The sequence below is a fragment of the Musa acuminata genome, chromosome BXJ3-4 (assembly GCF_036884655.1).
Source record: "Musa acuminata AAA Group cultivar baxijiao chromosome BXJ3-4, Cavendish_Baxijiao_AAA, whole genome shotgun sequence".
Taxonomy (NCBI): Eukaryota; Viridiplantae; Streptophyta; class Magnoliopsida; order Zingiberales; family Musaceae; genus Musa; species Musa acuminata.
The window spans coordinates 5,924,539-5,944,301 of NC_088352.1; the positions used below are offsets into that span (position 1 = coordinate 5,924,539).

General features: G+C 40.5%; 4 protein-coding genes across 5 annotated transcripts; all 4 read left to right on the top strand.

Annotated features, from left to right (window-relative positions):
- The first annotated feature begins 2,708 nt into the window (after positions 1–2,708).
- LOC103980883 (uncharacterized) lies at positions 2,709–4,610 on the top strand. The gene is made up of 6 exons (XM_009397407.3): positions 2,709–2,886; positions 3,109–3,258; positions 3,773–3,859; positions 3,944–4,069; positions 4,161–4,265; positions 4,342–4,610. Exons 1-6 carry the CDS (start codon positions 2,772–2,774, stop codon positions 4,434–4,436), a joined length of 678 nt encoding a protein of 225 aa, XP_009395682.2. The 5' UTR covers positions 2,709–2,771; the 3' UTR covers positions 4,437–4,610.
- A 6,516-nt stretch (positions 4,611–11,126) lies between these two features.
- Positions 11,127–14,140, top strand: LOC135635040 (stem-specific protein TSJT1-like). The gene is made up of 4 exons (XM_065145843.1): positions 11,127–11,382; positions 11,867–12,107; positions 13,483–13,603; positions 13,729–14,140. The coding sequence occupies exons 1-4, from the start codon at positions 11,189–11,191 to the stop codon at positions 13,914–13,916; spliced, it is 744 nt and encodes a 247-aa protein (XP_065001915.1). The 5' UTR covers positions 11,127–11,188; the 3' UTR covers positions 13,917–14,140.
- Positions 14,141–14,290: 150 nt separating this feature from the next.
- Positions 14,291–17,130, top strand: LOC135582444 (uncharacterized). 2 transcript variants are annotated; one of them, XM_065147859.1, is made up of 5 exons: positions 14,291–14,786; positions 15,022–15,103; positions 16,445–16,659; positions 16,817–16,984; positions 17,090–17,130. In XM_065147859.1, exons 1-4 carry the CDS (start codon positions 14,317–14,319, stop codon positions 16,935–16,937), a joined length of 888 nt encoding a protein of 295 aa, XP_065003931.1. In that variant the 5' UTR covers positions 14,291–14,316; the 3' UTR covers positions 16,938–16,984; positions 17,090–17,130. The 2 variants fall into 2 exon arrangements, with proteins under 2 accessions (XP_065003931.1, XP_065003930.1); XM_065147858.1 differs by having other exon boundaries at positions 16,817–17,130.
- A 796-nt stretch (positions 17,131–17,926) lies between these two features.
- LOC135636227 (CASP-like protein 4A3) lies at positions 17,927–19,697 on the top strand. The gene is made up of 3 exons (XM_065147860.1): positions 17,927–18,519; positions 18,602–18,737; positions 19,337–19,697. The coding sequence occupies exons 1-3, from the start codon at positions 18,008–18,010 to the stop codon at positions 19,526–19,528; spliced, it is 840 nt and encodes a 279-aa protein (XP_065003932.1). The 5' UTR covers positions 17,927–18,007; the 3' UTR covers positions 19,529–19,697.
- The last annotated feature ends 66 nt before the right edge of the window (positions 19,698–19,763 follow it).

Sequence of the window (19,763 nt, forward strand, 5' to 3'; positions counted from 1 at the left end):
CAGTACTGTTAACGAGAAATTCTTCTTCAATTGATGCAAGATTTAGTTATCTAATCCCTTTTCGTTTGTGAGGATATCTTCCCAAGAAAGGGCAGATTTGAAAGTATTACCCCAAGTTCTAATACTGAATATACTTTACATAGTAGAAGAATATACTTCACATAGAATCCAAAGTCTTCCTGAATCGATGGAAATGCCATGTTTGCGTATGAAGTATCACGTCATTTTGTCAAACTCCTACCAAGTAAACAAGAGAACCATATGTTAGCGAACAAATACGTTGTGAGTCAACACGGTTAGGTCTGTGGGTTGATGTCGGGAGCTTGCTGCAAGGTGATCTGGATGAAGAGGTAGCCGGGCCCTCGGGAGAGGGTGTTAGATGGCGTTGGTTGGAATCATGGCTGATTAACAACTCCACATTGTCAGGCGACTGACGCTCCCTGTGTCTAGTCCCTCACCGTCAATAAGGGGTCATCCTCTTGCAAAAATGGTCTTCACTTGGTGTTCTCTAGCTGTGGCCCCTTTGACGAGCAAGTTAGTAACGTAAGGGATTGTTTTTCTTTTTTCCTTTTGTTTTTTGTGCCTCTCCCTGGCCGGAAGTTGGCCAGGGGTTTTATACTATAGCGCAAGGGTTAATGGTGCATCGATTCGATGTCACCGCTGACCCCCAAGAGATGGGACGGCCTTTCTGACCAATCGTCATTCCAGGACGTGCAGAGCAACGTCAAATAGCACCGCCCCGGGCTCTCAGGACGGGACATGTGGCATATCTTCTTGGTACGAGCTCCTAGGACGGGACGTGTGACGTTGGGCTCTGACTTGACGTGCAGTGTCAGCTATGACGTATTCAGGCAACCAAAATATACTGTATCACTATAAACGATGGTTCCAGTTATGTCGAATTTGGAATCCAAGACAAAATCAGTTCCAAACGATTACAGTTGCAAAATGAAAATGTAATATAATTTTTTTTAAAAAAAAATTCTCTAATTAATCATTTATTAAGTTACTAAAAGGGATATATTTATCATTTAGACGATCATTTTTTAAAATTTTAGATTAGTTCAAAATCAAATTAGAACTTCAAATTCTATGAACCATAGACGTCCATGGAATCTAGTTTTGATTTGGTTTAGAATTACTAAAACATTAACTCGATTTGTTCGATTCTTAACTAGTTTGGTTCCAATCCACATCGAATCATGGTCGAATCTACCTCCTAAGCAAAACTTAAGTTACGAGATAACTTGTAACACGAGACATTTGTTCAGTCTATTTAGACCGAAACAGGGGGACATGTAACAACATGTTCCAATTCTAGTCATCTGTATCACGAGTTGATCAGAAGGAAAACTTATTCGAAGTCTTGGTTTTTGTTTTCCCTTCTACAGTGTTGCGAAGACTCGAAACTAAATGTTTAGAATGACTTCCATGCAGAAAGTAGATTAGTTTACTTTCGGCCTATTAAACACGCGTCGTTCTTGACCTAAAACGCTTCTTAGGTGGAAGCTTAACGAAGGCAAACTTTGAATTCGTAGCAACGAACTTTCTCTAGAAACTATGTTTGTGGACAAGCTTTTGCCTCCAAAATATGACTAATAAATTAAACCAGTATGCATCGGCTCCCGTGTGTCAGCCCAGCCACCAAACACAGAAGCAGAAAGGGGGCTCCTGCTAGTTTCGGCCGTGGGGCCCTTCATCGACTAATACGGGTGCTTTGTAACGTGTTTGGTCGCTCGATGGAGACATTGGTGTTGCACTACGTGTCTGTCATATGGAACGTGTTGACGCAACCGGATAAAGTCGGCCTCTAGATGAATTTGGAATTATAAGGCACACGACGCTAACCAGACCGCTTAATTGTATGTCTACTAACCAAAAAACTAATCTATAACCAGTAAAGTTGAACTCTTTATAAAGCTCTCATACAATAAAACTTCATTTGATAAATTTATATTAAATATATTGATATCTAATGGTGAAATATTAGAGAACTAATTTCATATTTTACCACTTATGTTTTATAAAAAATAATTTAACTAGTAAATATCTTGTCGGGATCTAATCACCTTCATTTGTTCATGGTATAGTATAAATAAAAGACTTTGAGAAAAATATTGCTTTAGCCGAACCCATTAGGATTGAGATTCTAGATGAGATGAGACATTTTCTTCGATGAGGCCCCACTTTAATGCAGAGAACATTCGGATGTGCCGAAAAGTCAAAATCAGGTCTCCACAGAAACCTCATAATTCAAATGGTTTGGTCGGGAGGAACTGTCGATGACTATTGAAACTTGAAGTTTGTTATCCATGTTTGATCGAAGACACGACTTTTGATCCAATACAGAAACTTGACGTCTGTACTTCGGACCTTTGAACCGAAGCTGAGTTATTTGTTTATGATGCCAGATTGACACGTGGCAATGAACAAAGCATGAAATACATTTAATTAATTCAGAATTACCCACAAAAAGAAAACAAGATAGGGATAGTTTAAATATAAAAAAAATATATATTTTTTACGACAAGTGTTTTATGAGGTTTTGTTACAAAAAACACAAAATTTTCTTCCGTCTTCATTTCTCTGTTGTGCAGCAACTAATTATATAAAGCTGCGTTGCACAACACAATCTTAAACAACTCCGGTAATTTCTCCTAAACACCATCACCTACCCCACTTTCGTCTTTATTTATACCACCCAAAAGCGTATGCACGTCTCTCGTTGTGGGCTCGTGATCTGAAGCAGTAGCAGGAGGGGTGGAAGGAACATGGAGTGGGCTCAACTTGTGCTGGTTTTGGTGGCTCTCCAATCAATCACCACCTTGCTGCCACACGGAGCAGCTGCGGAAGATCCGCTCGCCCCTTTCCTCGCACCTGCTTTCGGTACCTACTCTCCTCATCTCTCCAACCTTTGTGCTTTCTTTGTGTTCACCGTATCTCATCTCCTATCTCTCCAATTCTGAAGCTTTCTGTTCTTCTTCTTGTAAGAACGCTTGTTCTTGTCCAGCTCTGTAGTTGCCTTTGATTTCTCTGTAAAATTGATACTGCCTAGTAGCTATTGGCTATTATGTCGAATGTCTAATTTCCCCCTTTTTTGTCATGTAGATTATATATGCAATAAGAGTGACTGTGGGAAGGGGACCTGCGAAGTATCACCAGAACACACCTTTGGATATGTATGCAACTGCAAACCAGGGTGGACTCAGTTCCACATCGGAGACCACTTCAGGTTCCTCCCTTGTGTCGTCCCCAACTGTGAGTTCCCTCTCTATCTCTCTCTCGCACGCGCTCCCTCTGACTTGGTCGGTGGAATAGCTCAAATATTTGCTTCTGTATCAGCCTTGAAAAGCTTAGCTATGTAGGTTTCAGGTCTATGCTTTGCATAATGAACCTGTTCTGCATAATGCCTCAACCAGAGCTCATTAACTAATTGAATGAGTTGGGTCACGTTTGATCAAATTATAAGAGATGTCCAGCATAGGTTTTGGCGATACAGCATATTCTTGACTCATTTGTTTGAGTTTAATCTCAAGACTTGTCTTGACATGTACTGGTTAGCTGTATGGATTCTCCTGAAACCAAATGAAAGAAGAAAACATGAAACATAAGAACTATTTGTTGAACACAGTCACATTCATCCACATCAATATGCTTTTAATATCTTCTATATGTCTAAAACATACAAAAACATATATCTTTGATTCTTTGGAATTTCAGCCTGCACATATTTTTTCACTTCAAATATCCTGCTTTTATGTTGATCTTTTAGGTAGCATCAGCTACTCATGCCACAATGATTCAATGCCTCCTGCGCCGTCACCCTTGCCAAATCCACTCAATTTCTCTTTGTGGGATCGTAAGTATCAGATCATGGCCTCCTTTTATATCTTTTTCACCATTAAGTTCTGCAAGTATGACACTGCTTCTCTGTTTCCAAAAGCTTGCTTGTATTCCTTCTGTGGAGGTGGCACTTGTGTGAAAACATCGACTTCCGAACATCGTTGTGACTGCAAAGCGGGTTTCAAGAATCTTCTGAACGATAGCAGTTTGCCTTGCTACAGAGATTGTTAGAACATCACTGTTTGGTTTCTCTTTTCTGTCAACATCATGATCAAGGGAAAAAAAGACAGATTACAAATTTGGTGATGGACTTGCAGGCTCGCTTGGAGCTGATTGTGCAAACCTCGGGATCACACTGTCGAATTCCACTTCTCCGGCTTCACCGCCAAGTCTGTCCGACAATGGCAGTTCATCAGGCGGAGGTAAGTCAAATTTGTTAATTCTTTTGAGAACTGAGAACCGATGCGATGAAACACTACTTGATCTCTATGTCAACAGATATGTTAGCTCCCAATACATTGCTTTGGATGGTTGTGCCGGTGATTCCTGTCGCCATGGCTTACACAAGATTCGTAGAACTCGGAGTATTGTGATAGTGTTCTTCTGTCCACATTCAGCATATAGATACAGATGGAGTAGCACCATTAGAATTCATAGTGCTTGGTATTTGTTCTGAGATCTTATGTATATAACATCTTGAATAAACATTTGGTTTGCTCCTCTCGTGGGTTGATATACTTATAATAAAGCAGGCAGATCTTCTTGTAGCTTTTCCATTATTGATTGGTTTGGTTCTCTACTGGAAAAATAAAAGAGTGCGGTGACATATAACGTTTTAGCTCATAACTTTTGAATTGAATTGATGTTCAAATTGATATAGTTTAACTTTGTCAAGTTTGACTTAGACTCATTGTTTTTAACATGCACTCGCAGTAGATCAACACCTCAGAGACAAGAAAATAGCGCAACTTAAAAAGAGTAGAAGAAGATGAACTAAGAAAATATTTTCATTTTGTTGCATATTGAAAGAATAAGAAGCTATAGCCTCTATATCACTTGAACATTTTGAGGAATAAAAAAATATTTCTACATTAGAAGCTGTAGCCTTCAAGAGATATTGAAAAATTATGACCTTGAGAAAAGATAAATTAAGAGTGGATATAGGTTTGGAAGATCGAACCACTATAATGTATTTGATTATGTTTTAAATTTATTGTAAAAGATTATCACACTATCAAGATAATCGTATCATTTTGTGTCTTCGCATAAGTCACTCTCTTTCGATAATTATGCCTCTTCGAGATATTTTTAACATAATCATATCTTCAAGTTAATTATGCCTTTAGATCATTCTAAAATTTTTTTGTCAAGTCATTAATATATAGTCATCTTGAAAACTGGACCCTTCAACATGGTCTATCCTCAAGTTGACTATCTATATCTACAAAAAAAAAAAAAAAAAAATCACATCATTCAAGATTGAATCACATCATTCAAGATTGAATGATGGCCAAAGTCAACTGTATCTTCAAGAAGGTCACACCCTCAACTCGATCACACCTTTAATTTGATCATTCTCAAGTTAGTTAGACCTCCAAGTGCTCCCCGATTGCAACCAAGACATTCAAGCACACAACAAACCGAGCACTTGACTTGTTCAAGTTGGCAAGATAGCATATCGACAAATCTAGAGCAAAAAGATAAAAGGACTAAGTCAAGTAGGTAAACATAATGACTCAATAAAGACCAACATATCATAAGACAAATGGACTAGGCATTAGGGTGAGATGATGAGTCAAGATCATCGTTAAAAGATACTTTGGTAGCCATCAGAATATTTTGATCTTTGGAGTACTCGATGAATGGGTCTTTCTCAATCTCTACCTGAAGATACCTCATCTTGAAACGAGTTAACATAGTACTCATACTAGTATGAGGTGAACCTCAACCTCTCCAAGCTCTTCCTAAACCTGATGGAGGCCTTATAATCGATAATCGTCTTCTCTTAGTACCTCAGTATTATGTTTCTCTCAATCTCTAATACCTTATTTAGACTTTAAATGAGCTTAAAGTTGGCTGCAGCAACTTACTTAATGAGCTTAAAGTTGTAGGTTCTCATCGAACCTAACTCTCGGATAAGTCATAGTAGCTCATCCTCCATGTTATGATTGTTGCTCTAGACCACCTTCAATTGTTTAGCATGATCAGTGAGGTATCGCTTGGCCTATTCTAATTGTCTCCCCATCTGTGCTTCCTGAGCTTTTGCCTCAATGATAAGAGCTAGGTCTTCCATGTCCCTCTTCAGCCCCCTCTACCTACTTAGAAAAATTGTCAATCATACAGGACTACTAATAAATGATAGAGCTGACGTCCTATACACGGTTAAGAAGGATCATGATATAATGGTGATGTTACAAGTCAAAAACAAAGGGGTTATTAACAAGGTACTAAAGGAGTTAACCATGACTTAACTTACCAATACTTGATTACGGTAGTTTGTGTCAAGCAAAACCTCTAAGAGGGAATGGTAAATATTCTTCACTATCTTGGAGCATACGAACCCTCAACAATATTGCTCTATGACTCTGGCATTGCCTCATATTTTATGCCCTTCTTCAAGGCCCTCCAGCTTGGTTGCAATGGCATGTTTGGAATCAGGTCTAGTAGGTCGACTATCTTCAAATGCTACGAAGGGTCCGGGACTTGCCTTTGCACAAGTCAAACACTAACCTTTTTCCCTCTTCTCTTCTTTCCAAGGAGGACCTTGAGCTTTAAGAACCCCTTAAAAATGCTAGTATCTCGAAAGTAGAAGGCACTTTGTTTAGTTCCTCTTTGAGAATCCACTCCATCTTTGGTTCCTCAACCTGCTTCATGACCTTCTTCTTCCTTAGCTGGCTGATGATAGGACATGGAAAGAGCTAAAGAGGCCACCATTGTGCCTAAAGAGGAACCAACTTCATTTCTCTTTAAAGCTCCAAGATCCATAACAGTAGGAGATTAAAGTTATAAGGCTACATAGATTAATTTTCAAAGTGCAAAAATAAGTGAGAAGGAGAGTGTGTTCAGATCATACCCTGAAGAGTTAGGTTAAGACCCATGTTGATTAACTAGTCCTTATCTATCTTCTTGAGAGCCTCAAAAGAAGAAAGTATATCTCTCAATCAAAACACTTGATCTGCCTCCTCATCTGACAAGAAAGGAAGTATGTTATCTATGGAGTGTGTGGATTAGCCAAGACTAAAAGCCCAATCTTGATTTGTATCTATTGGGAAGAAGCACTCCTTTTAACTTCTAACTTTGAAGCCTTCCTAAACAGCCAAGTAGTAATCAATTTTTGCCTTGCATAGCCAAAAATAGGTAGCAAAGAGTTTGTAGGTTAGGTTAATCCCGATGTGGTAGCATTCTCTTATGAACACTACTAAGTAGCACCACAAGTTAGGCACCGTATGTGAGAGTGATATCTTCCATAATCGGAGGTAAGATACAATCATCAGGTGAAGGGAAAAACAAAGTCCCAACTTTAGGACATCAGAAGACAAACAAATAAACCTAAATATTAAGTTATATGGACGGTGACCAAGTTGAGGGACCTATAGCTCAAACTTGATTGGGATAGAGTACTTGGCCCACAAATGGTCTAGGAGTTATTTACTTATCACCAAGTTTCTATTATACATGTTTTTCATAGACTCTAAATCTCGAAGAATCTTTGGGTTTACAGGGATCGACTCTCTGGATGAAGAAGAGGTTGAATCTTCCTTCACCCCTATGCTATCCAAGGATGGAGCACTAACCTCCTCAGCCATTCGATGTCCATGAGATTGGGAGCAACTTGTGCAAGAAAGAAAAGACCTCCCAACCTACATAGGCGAAAGAATGAGGTGTTGGAAGTGAAGGTTTTAAAGAGCGGACATACCTAGAGGATGAGGCATCCAAGAATCAACCTACTTTCAAGAAGAGAATCAAGGATCAACTTATCTTATAGAGGAAAACTAAGGCTAAGAAGTGAAAGCTTCTGAGGGAGAAGAGGATCAAATGAGAGACTGAGTTTCACCTTCATGGCTAACGAGAATTTATGAGGAGAGGATCAATCTCTCTCCTCCCATATTGAAGACAAGTACCTCTTCCAATCGAATCCAAAGAGACACTAACTAATAAAGGGGAACCTCAGAAAATGTAAAAGTGACTGATATAAGAAGACCACATTAAAAAGTGCAAAAGGGATCAATGTACAAAGAACACCACGGAAACACAAAAATAACCAATATACAGAGACCTCTTTGAAAAGTGTGAAAGGAACTTATCACAACGAGAGACACGAGGCAAAATATGTCTGAGGCACATGAGTCTAGAAAACCTGACCCGCATAATAAGAAACTCACCACAATATGAGGCACAAGGTAAAATATTTTCAAGATGTATGTTGGAAAACCCAACCCTTATAAGAAGAAACCCACCATGATATGAAGCATAAGATAAAATATGCTCGAAGTACATAAGTCGAGAAAACATTAACCAATTTAAGAAGAAACTTACTATAGTACGAGGCATAAGGTAAAATGTATTCAAGGCACATAAGTCAAAAAAACTAGACCCTTATGGGAAGAATCTTACCATAGTAGGAGATACAAGATAAAATATGCCCGAGATGCATGAGTAGAAAATACCCAACTTATATAAAAAGAAACCTGCAATGGTGGGAGGCACAAGGCCAAATGTGCCCAAGGACCGTGAACTAGGAAAAACCTGACCCTATGAGAAGAAACTCATCATGATAGGAAGCATAAAGAAAAATATGTATGAGACACATGATTCAGGAAAACTCAACCTATATGAGAATAAATCCATCACGATGGAAGGCATAAAAGAAATAGTGCCCGAGATAGGGAGGTTGGGCACCCAACCCTCCCCTTTCATCATCATCAAGCCACGAAGATCAGACACTTGACCCTTGTCTTCTTGCTAAGGCATGAAGGTTGGGAAATCGATCCCTTTTCGTTATTGCTAAGCCATATACATTGGGCACCCAACCCTCACCTTTTATTATCATCGAGCCATAAAAGTCAAGAAATATGGACACCTCAAGTAGAAATAGGCCTCCTACATCTAAGTTTGAGAGGTCAAGCACCCGACCCTCACCTTTTATCGCTATTGAGCCATGGAGATCGAGCACCCGCCCCTCTCCTTTCATCATCACTAAGTCACGAAGGTCGGGAAACTCGACCCATAGTCACCCATAACCCTTGTTGGTGAGGCACGAAAGTTGAACACTCAACCCTTCTCCCTCCCACCACCCCATCATTGTCGAGGCACAGAGGTTGAGAAATTGACCCCCTCTTCGTTATCGAGCCATGAAGGTCAAGAAACTGACCCTACCTCTTTGTTATCGAGCCACGAAGGTCGAGAAACTAACCTCCCACCCCCCTGCATCGCTGAGGCAAAAGCTTGGACACTCGACCCCCCTAGTTGCCAAACTGAAAGAAGAAGACAAAGATTATCCCTCACATGTTTACCCACATGGATAAGGGTCCAAGGCAAGCATTTGTAGGTTGTCCCCCCTTTGTCACCCATATGGAGAAAAAGCCAAAGAAAGATTATTTAAGGTAGTTTGGGGCTATCTTCTCATAAAATATTTTACGTAATATTTTATATTTTTGTAATCAGGTATAAAAGCTCATCTTCAATATAATAAAAAGGAGGAGCATGCTTTGACCACTCACGTCCACACTTATCTTTCTTAAATTACTAACTTCGACGTCGAAGGGATCGATTAGAGAAACCTCTTTTGATTTTTGTCTTTGTGTAGATGGTATCTTATGAGCTCGATATTTCTATCTCAAAGGTACTTCGGATAATCTTGCACATATGGATCCGGATCACGTTAGGCAAATAAGAACCGACATCTTCCTATAACAAATAATGATCAAAATTAATATATTTTTTATCTATCATAAAAACGAGAACAACCAAATAATATTCAATTTAGATCTTTCTTGCAATACCAAAACATTAATATAAGCCATATGGCACATGTTAATTAAAAATGATAATATTGGTATCACCAATTTATTCAGCAATATCGTCTTATTATATAATGAAACATCTTATAGTAATTTGCTGTTTCTCTCATATTCACATCGTCAATCAATCAGTTGTTTCTCTCACCAAACGGCTAATGGGACGGCAATTTCACGATCACTGCCCGAAGATTAGCATTCTTGAGAGGGCAATTTCACGATCACTGTCCGAAGATTAGCATTCTTGAGAGGTACAAGTGAAAACAATAATTTGATTAATCTTTTCGTGAACAGAAATTTTAGTGAGAGGAAATAATCTTTTAATGGAAAGGAAACAATACTTAGATCGAAAGAAAAACAATCCTTTGATTGTTAGATTTATTTGGTATACATGTAACAGTTATATATTTATAATTATTATTTTCCTTATTTTTATATCCAAGTTTATAATAGAACACAATTCAATTATACCCTTCTCCAGACGTCAACATATGTGGATGCAGAAACATGGTAATCGCCCAATTTTTAGTATACAAGTAAATATATAAATTAACAATTGAATTCCTGAGAACTACGAGCAACAATGTCCAATTGCTAAACCCCCGTCTTTCTTTCTTGGGATAAAAGATTTAAAGCATGCATCATTATCATTATTCTGCATATATATGCACAGAAACATAGATACATGAACCAGAATTTAAAGCCTGATGTCCCATAGACATTGATTAATCGGATTGCCTGCTCTTGTGATTATACTCCATAAGACAGTATATCATTTATTGCATCATTCATCGTATTTAGCATCTTAAAAATACATCTGCCATGCAAGTCAAGATATGCATAAAGAAATTATTTTTTAGGAATTACGAGTTTGGATCGGTAATAAGCATTTTCACTAGAATATTATAATGATATATATATAAGGTATTTTTTTGTCCTCGTATGGGCGTGTGACACTTTCCGTACTGGTTCCCTACCTTTCTTTCTATTTGGCATATATGTGGGTCCTGCCGTTCGCAACGAGTAAAGTGAGATTGATAGGGTGATTTACAGGCTAATAATGAATTAAATAAGAAAACTTTTTTGAATTATACCTATTTCCCTCTCGGCTCTGTCATATTCAGACAATGGTTGAACACCGACTTTCTTTTTGCGCATTCATCCGATTTTGTCCCTTTTCCCTCATCTGGTGGCGTTAGTATTGCGGTAATTATGGTTTGTAGCGGAATGCAATTTAGGAATATGAATTTCTATTTAAGCTCCTTTTCGTTGCGGCAAACAGAAGCACAAAGCGAGACAGACGAGTGAGCATCAGACTGAAGGTGAAGATGTTGGCTGTGTTCGATCGGACGGTTGCGAAGATCCCGGAGGGCCTGAGGGCCCCCGCGGCGGAGCTCGGCGAGGGCGGTGGCCGCTTGATGGGCCACTTCTCGGCGACGCGGGATGGCGCAGTGGTAGTTAACCTCGGCTCTGGCGGGGCCATGGCCTACACACCCGAGAAGCACAACCCTTTCTTTCCAAGGTAAGGAATGATCGAGATGGAAATGTGATCTCCTTAGACGAATTCCTGATTCCATTGAAATTTCTCTTCTTCGATCGGGTCATGGATGCAAAGGTCCTATAGATCATTACATATAGATTCCTTCCCTATCTTCAAGATTAGATCAGGGAATTTTTTATTCTGCTGGAGAATTGGATTGAACATATGGGCAAGATTTGAAGGTTGGGATGAGCCCTTATCGGGTGAGACTTGAGGAGAGGAAGTTTAAAGCCAATGTAATTGCTACAGTTTTTCGTGAAAGAAAGTGTAGAATGGGATCTTTTTATCCTCTAAAAACAAAAGAAAGGTTGTTATATACATTTTTTTTTCTACTTCCTGCATTATATCAAATCTCTGTTTTTAAGATACAATTTATCAGATCTTTTATGATAGTTTTTATATTGCTTGCTGTTTTTTGATAGCACCAACAATAACACTGGTCGATCCTAATTCTTCCCTTCTGCAGATTTCTTGCTGTTGTGGATAATGTATTTTGCTTGTTCCAAGGGCATGTTGAGAATATTGCTTCTCTGAAGCAACTATATGGATTGGGCAAGACCACCAATGAAGCGATCATTGTAATTGAAGCCTATAAAACATTAAGAGACAGGGGACCATTCCCTGCAAGCCAAGTTGTCAGAGATCTCCGAGGACATTTTGCATTTGTTCTGTTCGATATCTCATCAAATTCCACCTTCATTGCGGCTGTAAGTATTACCGTGTTAGCTGTTTTTTCCATACCTCTATCAGCTTTCATTTTATCATTCAAGTACTGGTGGCACTGGATAACCATGAACAAAGAACACTTGAGATCACAGCATGAGGTCAAGCGGTCATGGAATGGTCACTATTGTCACAGTTATGTGCCCATATTGCATAAACACATCCGCTCGTGTGCTCCCCACCCACTGAACTTATGTGCTTGACTTTGTACTTCCATTTCAGTTAGTTCAGTGAATTTATCATTCCTCAAAGTTTCAATTCCTGTCCTTGTTTCTTAAGAAGCATAGAACTGGGAATGCTAGATGATCACACATAGATGGGAATGCCTCGAAGTTTCAATTCATATTAGAATGTGGATTTTTCTTTAATTAATTTGCATCTCTGTCTGTTTTCTTTTTTTTATCACACATAGATACATTTCCTTTGACCCATGCTTTATAAGTTTTTGTATATTTCCTATTATTTATATTCGACTTGTGATGATGTTTTTTCAAGTTTGACAAGCTTAAGTTGTCGCCTTTACCTAAAGCTATACAGATGGGATTTAGCATAGTCCATTTTGTACACTTGAAAGATTACCTGAAAGTGCTAGTTATTATAGGCTCATCTTGAAGCTTTTTGTATGTTGTATTCAGGAAAAGGTTCTTGAGCATGTAATTGACCTGAAAAGTAAACATACAATAAAATAAGAAAATATTGCATGCACTTGATAATAGATGGGAAGATTTGGATCAGCCAAGTTGGATCGATGAACAGGATTAGTCAATCCTACAAACTTTTGTGAGATTGGTGAACATATTGCTCATAAAGTAGAGTAGAGAAGGGCATTTAGTTGAACTGTATGCCTATGCCTTTTTTATCTTTTAAGTTGAAGGAACACATTAGTCTGCTATACCTTGTGGATTTCAATGTGAGCAATTGAGTAGAAACAACATATCCATTTTGGTGCTGGTAAAGAAGGATATTGGGCTGGTAAATAAGTAATTCCTTTAAGAGGGTTGGAATATATTCAAAAATCTTCTGAATGCATAATTAGTTTTCCATGTATACAGGCATTCATCCCCTGCGTTTTATTTGCGAGTTCCAAAAGCACTCCCTTTTAGCAAGTAGCAACGCTTTTCATTGTCAAGTAGTAATGCTTGTTAGTTTCATGCACTGTCATTGTATGCCAATTTATCATACTTGTAAATGTACCCTGAGGAGTTATCAAAGTTTTGGTATGTAATGGTAGTGCTAATTCTGTATTTATTATCACTTATATTAGCAGCTAATGGTACTGCAAGTTCTGTATTTTTTTGAGTTTATGCTCACCAAACAATCCTACGCTGAATCTCTCTCTTTTTCTTTCTCTAAATTTAGGATGCTGATGGGAGAGTGCCTTTCTTCTGGGGAGCTGATTCAGAAGGTCATCTTGTACTTTCTGATGATGTCGATATTGTCAAAAAGGGGTGTGGCAGATCATTTGCACCATTTCCTAGAGGTACGATCTATAGAAGAATTTAGAGCTACTGTTTTGTGTTCATTATGCATGTTGCTTTTGTTTTAATTAAACATATATATTTTTTTAATTTTATCTCCCTCGTTATTTATCTTTTATTCTTCCAGGTTGCTTCTTCACTACCTCTGGGGGCTTGCAGAGTTTTCAGCATCCTCTGAATGAGCTTAAAGCAATACCAAGGGTTGACAGCCAAGGTCAGGTTTGCGGTGCCATCTATGAGGTTGATGACCAGACCAAAAGAGAAACCAAGATGCCTCGAGTTGGCAGCACTGCAAATTGGTCCTCCCATTATTAACTTTGCAGCCATCATCCTTCAATAAGCCATTGCTGCTTTGTTGTTCATGGCTAACAAGCCATGAACCCTTGGCATGTAACATTATTGTGGATATTCTGATGGAACTGTAGTTTTTCTTTAACAGTTATTGCTCTCCCTGTTCTAAGTGGGAGTTAAAGTTTCACCATTAGCATCATGTTTCAATAATGAGAGGAATAAAAAATATTTATGTGATTTTGCTTTTAGTTTGTTTCGCATCAGTTTGGCGTGCATATCTCGCGTCATTGTTGTATGACTAGGCTCTTCTTGAAGGCCAATGTGTGCTTGAACGTGGCCCAATCAGCCCTCGGAAAGGACAATGTATCAAACACTTCGTGATATATCCAGAGGAACCGTGGGACAAAGCGGACGGACCAAAACGATGTTAAGCTCCCCATCCACTCCCGCCCCTCCTCCCCTCCTCTCTCCTCCACCGCCACCTCTTCCCCTTCCGAAATTCCACCACCACCTACTCCTCCTCCCAGTCCGCCGACGCCGCCTCCTCGCCTCCCTCACCGCCCCGCTTCTCCAGCTCCTCCTCGTTTCCCCCTCCCCCGCCCGCGCCCGCGGCCTCTTCCGCATGCCTCCCGCCCGCCTCGCCAACCGCTACTTCCTGGTGCGCGCCGGGGAATCGGTCTACGAAAGCGCCGGCGTCCTGCGCACCAACCCCGTCGCCAAGACGTCTGTCGACAGCGGCCTCTCGCCCGAGGGCGCGAGGCAGGCCGCGCGGGCTGCCCTCGAGCTCAAGCAAATGGGGGCATGCGAGGATAGCTGCTGGATTTGGCCCTCCATCACCCAGCGGTCCTATCAGGCCGCCGAAATCATTGCTTCCGTCAACAGTATCGATCGCAGGTCGGTCCATCCATCTTCTCTGTCATTTAAATCAGTGCTTTAGACACCCACACGTAAAACCCACAGAATCCCAGCATTCGACACATGTGGAGGTAAATGGTTCCAGATTGCAGGGTTTCTTTTTGGGTTTTCTCTGCGGGTGCAAAAACGTCTCTCTCTTTTAATACCGCACAGAGATTGTCCAACATCAATAAAGGAATATCTTTGTTTTCCTCTATTGTTGCTTGTATTGTAGTCGGATCGTGCCCGAGTACAGCTTTCTTGATGCTCGAGGACTGGGAGTATTCGAGGGAAGAAACTTAGGCTCTATATCTGAGGTATGGAATCATTCATTGGCACTCAGAGAATAACTGAATATGATTTCTGGAGTAAAGGAAAAGAATTTTTTATACGAGAGCTTATATTTGTTTGGTTAAGGCTGCGTCCTTGATGCTTGACATTGCAAAAGGTTGGCAATTTGATGTCTGGTAATAGTTGGGTTATTGGAGAATATTTGGAGTAGAAGAACTGATATAAAGAAAAAAAATAAATGGAAATATTATAGAACTTTTTAGATAATAATATGCTTGAGCATTAATATCATGAGTGTTTGTATCAATCATGCAAAACATGGTTACAGTCACTTCACCAAAGGAAGAAATGATTAAAGAACTTCATAGTTTTGGAAAATTTTCTATGCATTTTCAGTTCTATGTAGCATAAGAATGTAATGTTATCAATAACTGGGCATGGTAGCTTGTGTTTTCCTTGCAGTTCATTAGTTGATGCAATGCATGAAGAGTTTGGTAGCTTATATAATCCCCTAAACCATGCATTTACCTCAGATAATTTTATTGAAACCATGTATCTTCTTACTTTTGCTGCATGAAAAAGAAGAAATGCAAGCCTACAGAACAATTCCAGGCCACTAAATGCTCTTACCTTTTTGCCTTGTCCCTCCTCAAGAATTGTGAATGTGTTGTCAGCCTAAAATACCTACCTTTTGTTGGTGGTGGTGGTTTTGGACATTAGGTGTGCTTCGTCTCTTTTGCTGATTATCTTGGCAAGATGTTCACAATCTTATTTCTTCTTTGTTCTTGTGTTTTTTTAATCATCATTAGTTCCCATCTCCCATGTCCTGAAGCAACTTCCAAGAAATTACATGTCAAATTTTGTTTCACATTGTTCTTCTGTGTATTCTTGATTCAGTAATACCTAGTCCATATTAAATGGTGTCTAAAACATCATAGCATTTGCATGGAGTTTTACCTCACTAATACAATTGGACTTTTAAAAAAATAGCATGTTAAAAGAATCTACATGCCTGTGCTTTGCATGAATTTTTTCTGTATTAAGACTACAGGGCTGGTTTCCAAGACCACCAAGTCCATTTTATAGCCAAGCAGATTCCCTATGTGCAAACGGTGTCTCCACTGGAATCGGCATACAGAGAGACCTTAAATTGCTTGCATGGAACTTGTGAGGAGGGATATGAAATGTTTAATTTTGCAATGTTGATAGCAACAGACTTAAAATAGGCATCAATGAGCTGACCTATGTTGATATCTTAAAGCAACTCAAATCGAACTGGTGTTTACAGAACAACCAAGAACCTATTAACCTTAATGGATGTCCTTGATTGAGATTTTTCATTTTAACTTTTGACAGATATGCTGCAGGTTTATGAATCAGATAGTCTTTCTCCTGATAATAAACCCCCTCCGGTTGATGATGGAACACCAAATGAGAGTGTGGCAGATGTGTTTGTCAGGGTAACACAACTCATGTCAATACTCGAAACACAATATTCTGGAGATACTGTAATTATTGTTTCGCCAGATTCAGACAATCTATCAGTTCTACAAGCAGGCTTAGTTGGACTTGACTTACGCAGGTATCAACAATGTTTTGTAATGTTATGTTAAATATGATCCATGGCATCTTCCACTTTCTTTGTGACCATAACTTTGATAAATTTATCCAGTTGCTGGGTATCATTCTGATAACTTAGTGATGTCGAGCTACACAGCTAACAACACCTTTTCATGCAGGCACAGTGATCTGTTATTTAGCCCTGGTGAGGTCAGGCTCGTGGATCCAAGTAGCATACCTGACTACAAGCAACCAGCTTCTGCTGTTTACAAGTGTGCAAACCCTCCAAGTTGTAAATGACTTTTTTTAAGCTTGTTGGATAGCTTCATGTGGCATCTCATCCTAAGGTATAAGATAGACATCCAATTAGCTATATGTGTTCTTCAATTTCTTCTGGTCATTCATGTGGTATGAGTTTTCGTCGTTACAGTAACAGCATTCATTCTGCACAGTTTTTGAACAACAAAGATCAATCAAGGACTTTGCAGGACAATAGTTGTGGCCATTTTCCATTGCAGATTCAATCATCATCCTGTGCAAGAGCAGCCCGTTCGTTCCGAATAATTTTCTTACTATTGAGAGTTCAGTAGCTCATCTTTATTTGCTTAACTTCAAGAGTTAATGTTGTCTTGTTAGACCCACACAAAGCCACCTTCCTCAATGTTGTGGTGGCATGCCTTTGGAGAATAAAAGCCTGTAAAGGGCATCCATGGCTTTCCTCCCATGCATGTACCCCCTCTTTTGTTTGTTTGCTTCCTACCACTGCAGAGAAGTACTTGTTCGCTTGGCTACTGCTCCTACAATGAAGTACCTATTTGTTTCCTTTCTGCAGTCTCTTTCACAACTGTGATATATATGTGCAGCACAGCTTGTCTTCCCAAGCAGCCCAACTGGACTCGACCTCTTTTGCAGTCAGACCCTGCCTACCTGTCACACATTGACATCTGAATTGGGTGCAAACTAGCTTTGTAAAGCTCCCAAACACAATAATGCCAACCTCTTTATCTTTCCACACCTGTTTTCCACAATCTCGCTTTCTGCCCAACACCCCATAGGTTGAATTACATCTTTAAAGCTTCCAATTTTAGTGACAAGAGACCCAGAGCTCACATAATATGATCAACTTTGTCTTTGCCAGAAGACCGAGTCTTTTACTAAGCATTTAGATCCCATAGCTTCGATAAGTTCTTTCCCCTGTATCAGATGAACACGCGATCGAATCTTTGCGTGTGGGCCCAAAACCCAAACCCCTTCTCCGCTAAGTAACGACACATGGAAAAAGAAAGCGTATAAGGAAATTCGAATATTAATGATAGGAACGATTAAATTCCAACTCACGACTCGAAGGGTGAAGGAAGAGCGAAGGAGCGATGACTTCGCCTCGCCGGTCTCCTATGCGAGACGCGGAGAATTCAACCCCGCCGCTGTCTCCGCCGGCAAAGACACCGTCGAGACCCCAAAATCCGGCGCGAGAAGACAGACCCGTGGCCTCCCCTCTCCGATCGCTGGTGTCTTCGCCGGCGAAGACACCGTCGAGACCCCAAACCCCGGCGCGAGAAGACGGGCCCGTGGCCTACCCTCTCCGATCGCCGCTGCGGCGCGCCGAGCTCCCGACCCCGCCGCGCACGCCCCCGGACGAACCAGCGCCGCCTCCGGCGGTCACGATCGCGAACCGGCTGACCCGGGACGGCGTCTCCCCGGCCGAGAAGGAAATTAGCGAGGGCGGCGGCGGAGTGCGGGCGCGGGAGGGGGGATCCGTGAGGGGAGCGCTTGGACTCCGGGTGGCGGCGTTCGTGCTTTCTATGATCGCCTTCTCGGTGATGGCCGCCGACAAGACCGACGGATGGGCTGGCGACTCGTTCGACCGCTACAAAGAATTCCGGTACAATACGCACTAACTGATACGCCGTATTCGTATATCAGCTTTGTTTTCATTCCCCCCACCGTCGACGCCATCTCTGCAGATACTTGGTGGCGGTAAATGTGCTCGCCTTCGCGTACTCGGCGTTTCAAGTGTGCGAGAAAATCTACCGTAAGATCTGCACGAGGCATATCATGAGCCGTCGGATGGGTTGCTACTTCGATCTCTCGATGGATCAGGCAAGCCGGAGTCTAGTTTTAAGAAACTTCTGTTGTAGGGTATCAATGAATGCGTGTTGTTCTCAGCTGACCCAGCGATCGTGATGGCTAAACTAAAGCAGAACACAAGTAAAATAAAAGAACCAAGGAAAATATCTGGAAGAACACGAAAGAAAACCGCCCATGTTGTCATGGATTCCCATGTCACGTCATGAGCAATTGGTATTAGTTGCAGGCCGGGTTTGGTATTACATTTCTTGTTCTTTTCTGGTAGGAGTCAAAACTAGAATAGGAGCCGGTGCCATGCACAATGATATAATTAGCGTTTGCTTCTTAATATTATTTAGATTTGTTTAGAACTTTGGAAAGTAGGAATTTAATATTTGATTTGATTTCAACTGTTATTTCCCTAATATGCAATTTGATGATTTTAATGGAGCGGGGAAGAATTCAGTGACCAACTAAACATGATATGGCCAGTGTCAGCTGGTCTCAAATACTGTGAGGTTGCAACATGTTGGAAGTGATTAGTACCCTTCCTTCATCGAGAAGATGCCTGTAACAGTGTCATCTGCTTCAGCTATTTCTATCAGTGCCATTAAGCGCCTTGGTTGCTGCAGATTCTGGCGTACCTTCTGATGTCGGCATCGTCAGCGGCAGCCTCTCGCAACGACGTCTGGGTGTCAAGATTCGGGAGCGACGGATTCACTCACAAAGCCAACGCTTCCATCGCCATGTCCTTCCTCGCGTTCGTCGCCCTTGCTCTGAGCTCGCTCGTCTCTGCTTACAAGCTGTTCGGAAGGAGTTCTTGAGAGGGAAGCAGAAATTTTGAATGATGTAAATTTGTCGCGCATAGCAATACATCCAAAGACATCACTTTTCTTTTTTCTTTTCAGATTTGTTCCGTCGCGACTTACATAAGTGTATGCTTACTCGACATTTCCATAAGAAATGTTTGGGGGATCGCCCCTTTTTGCTGCCTGCAGGTGTGCTTGAGCATGAACAGAGTAAGCTAAATGTATCATACATTTTAGTTCAAAGGGAAAA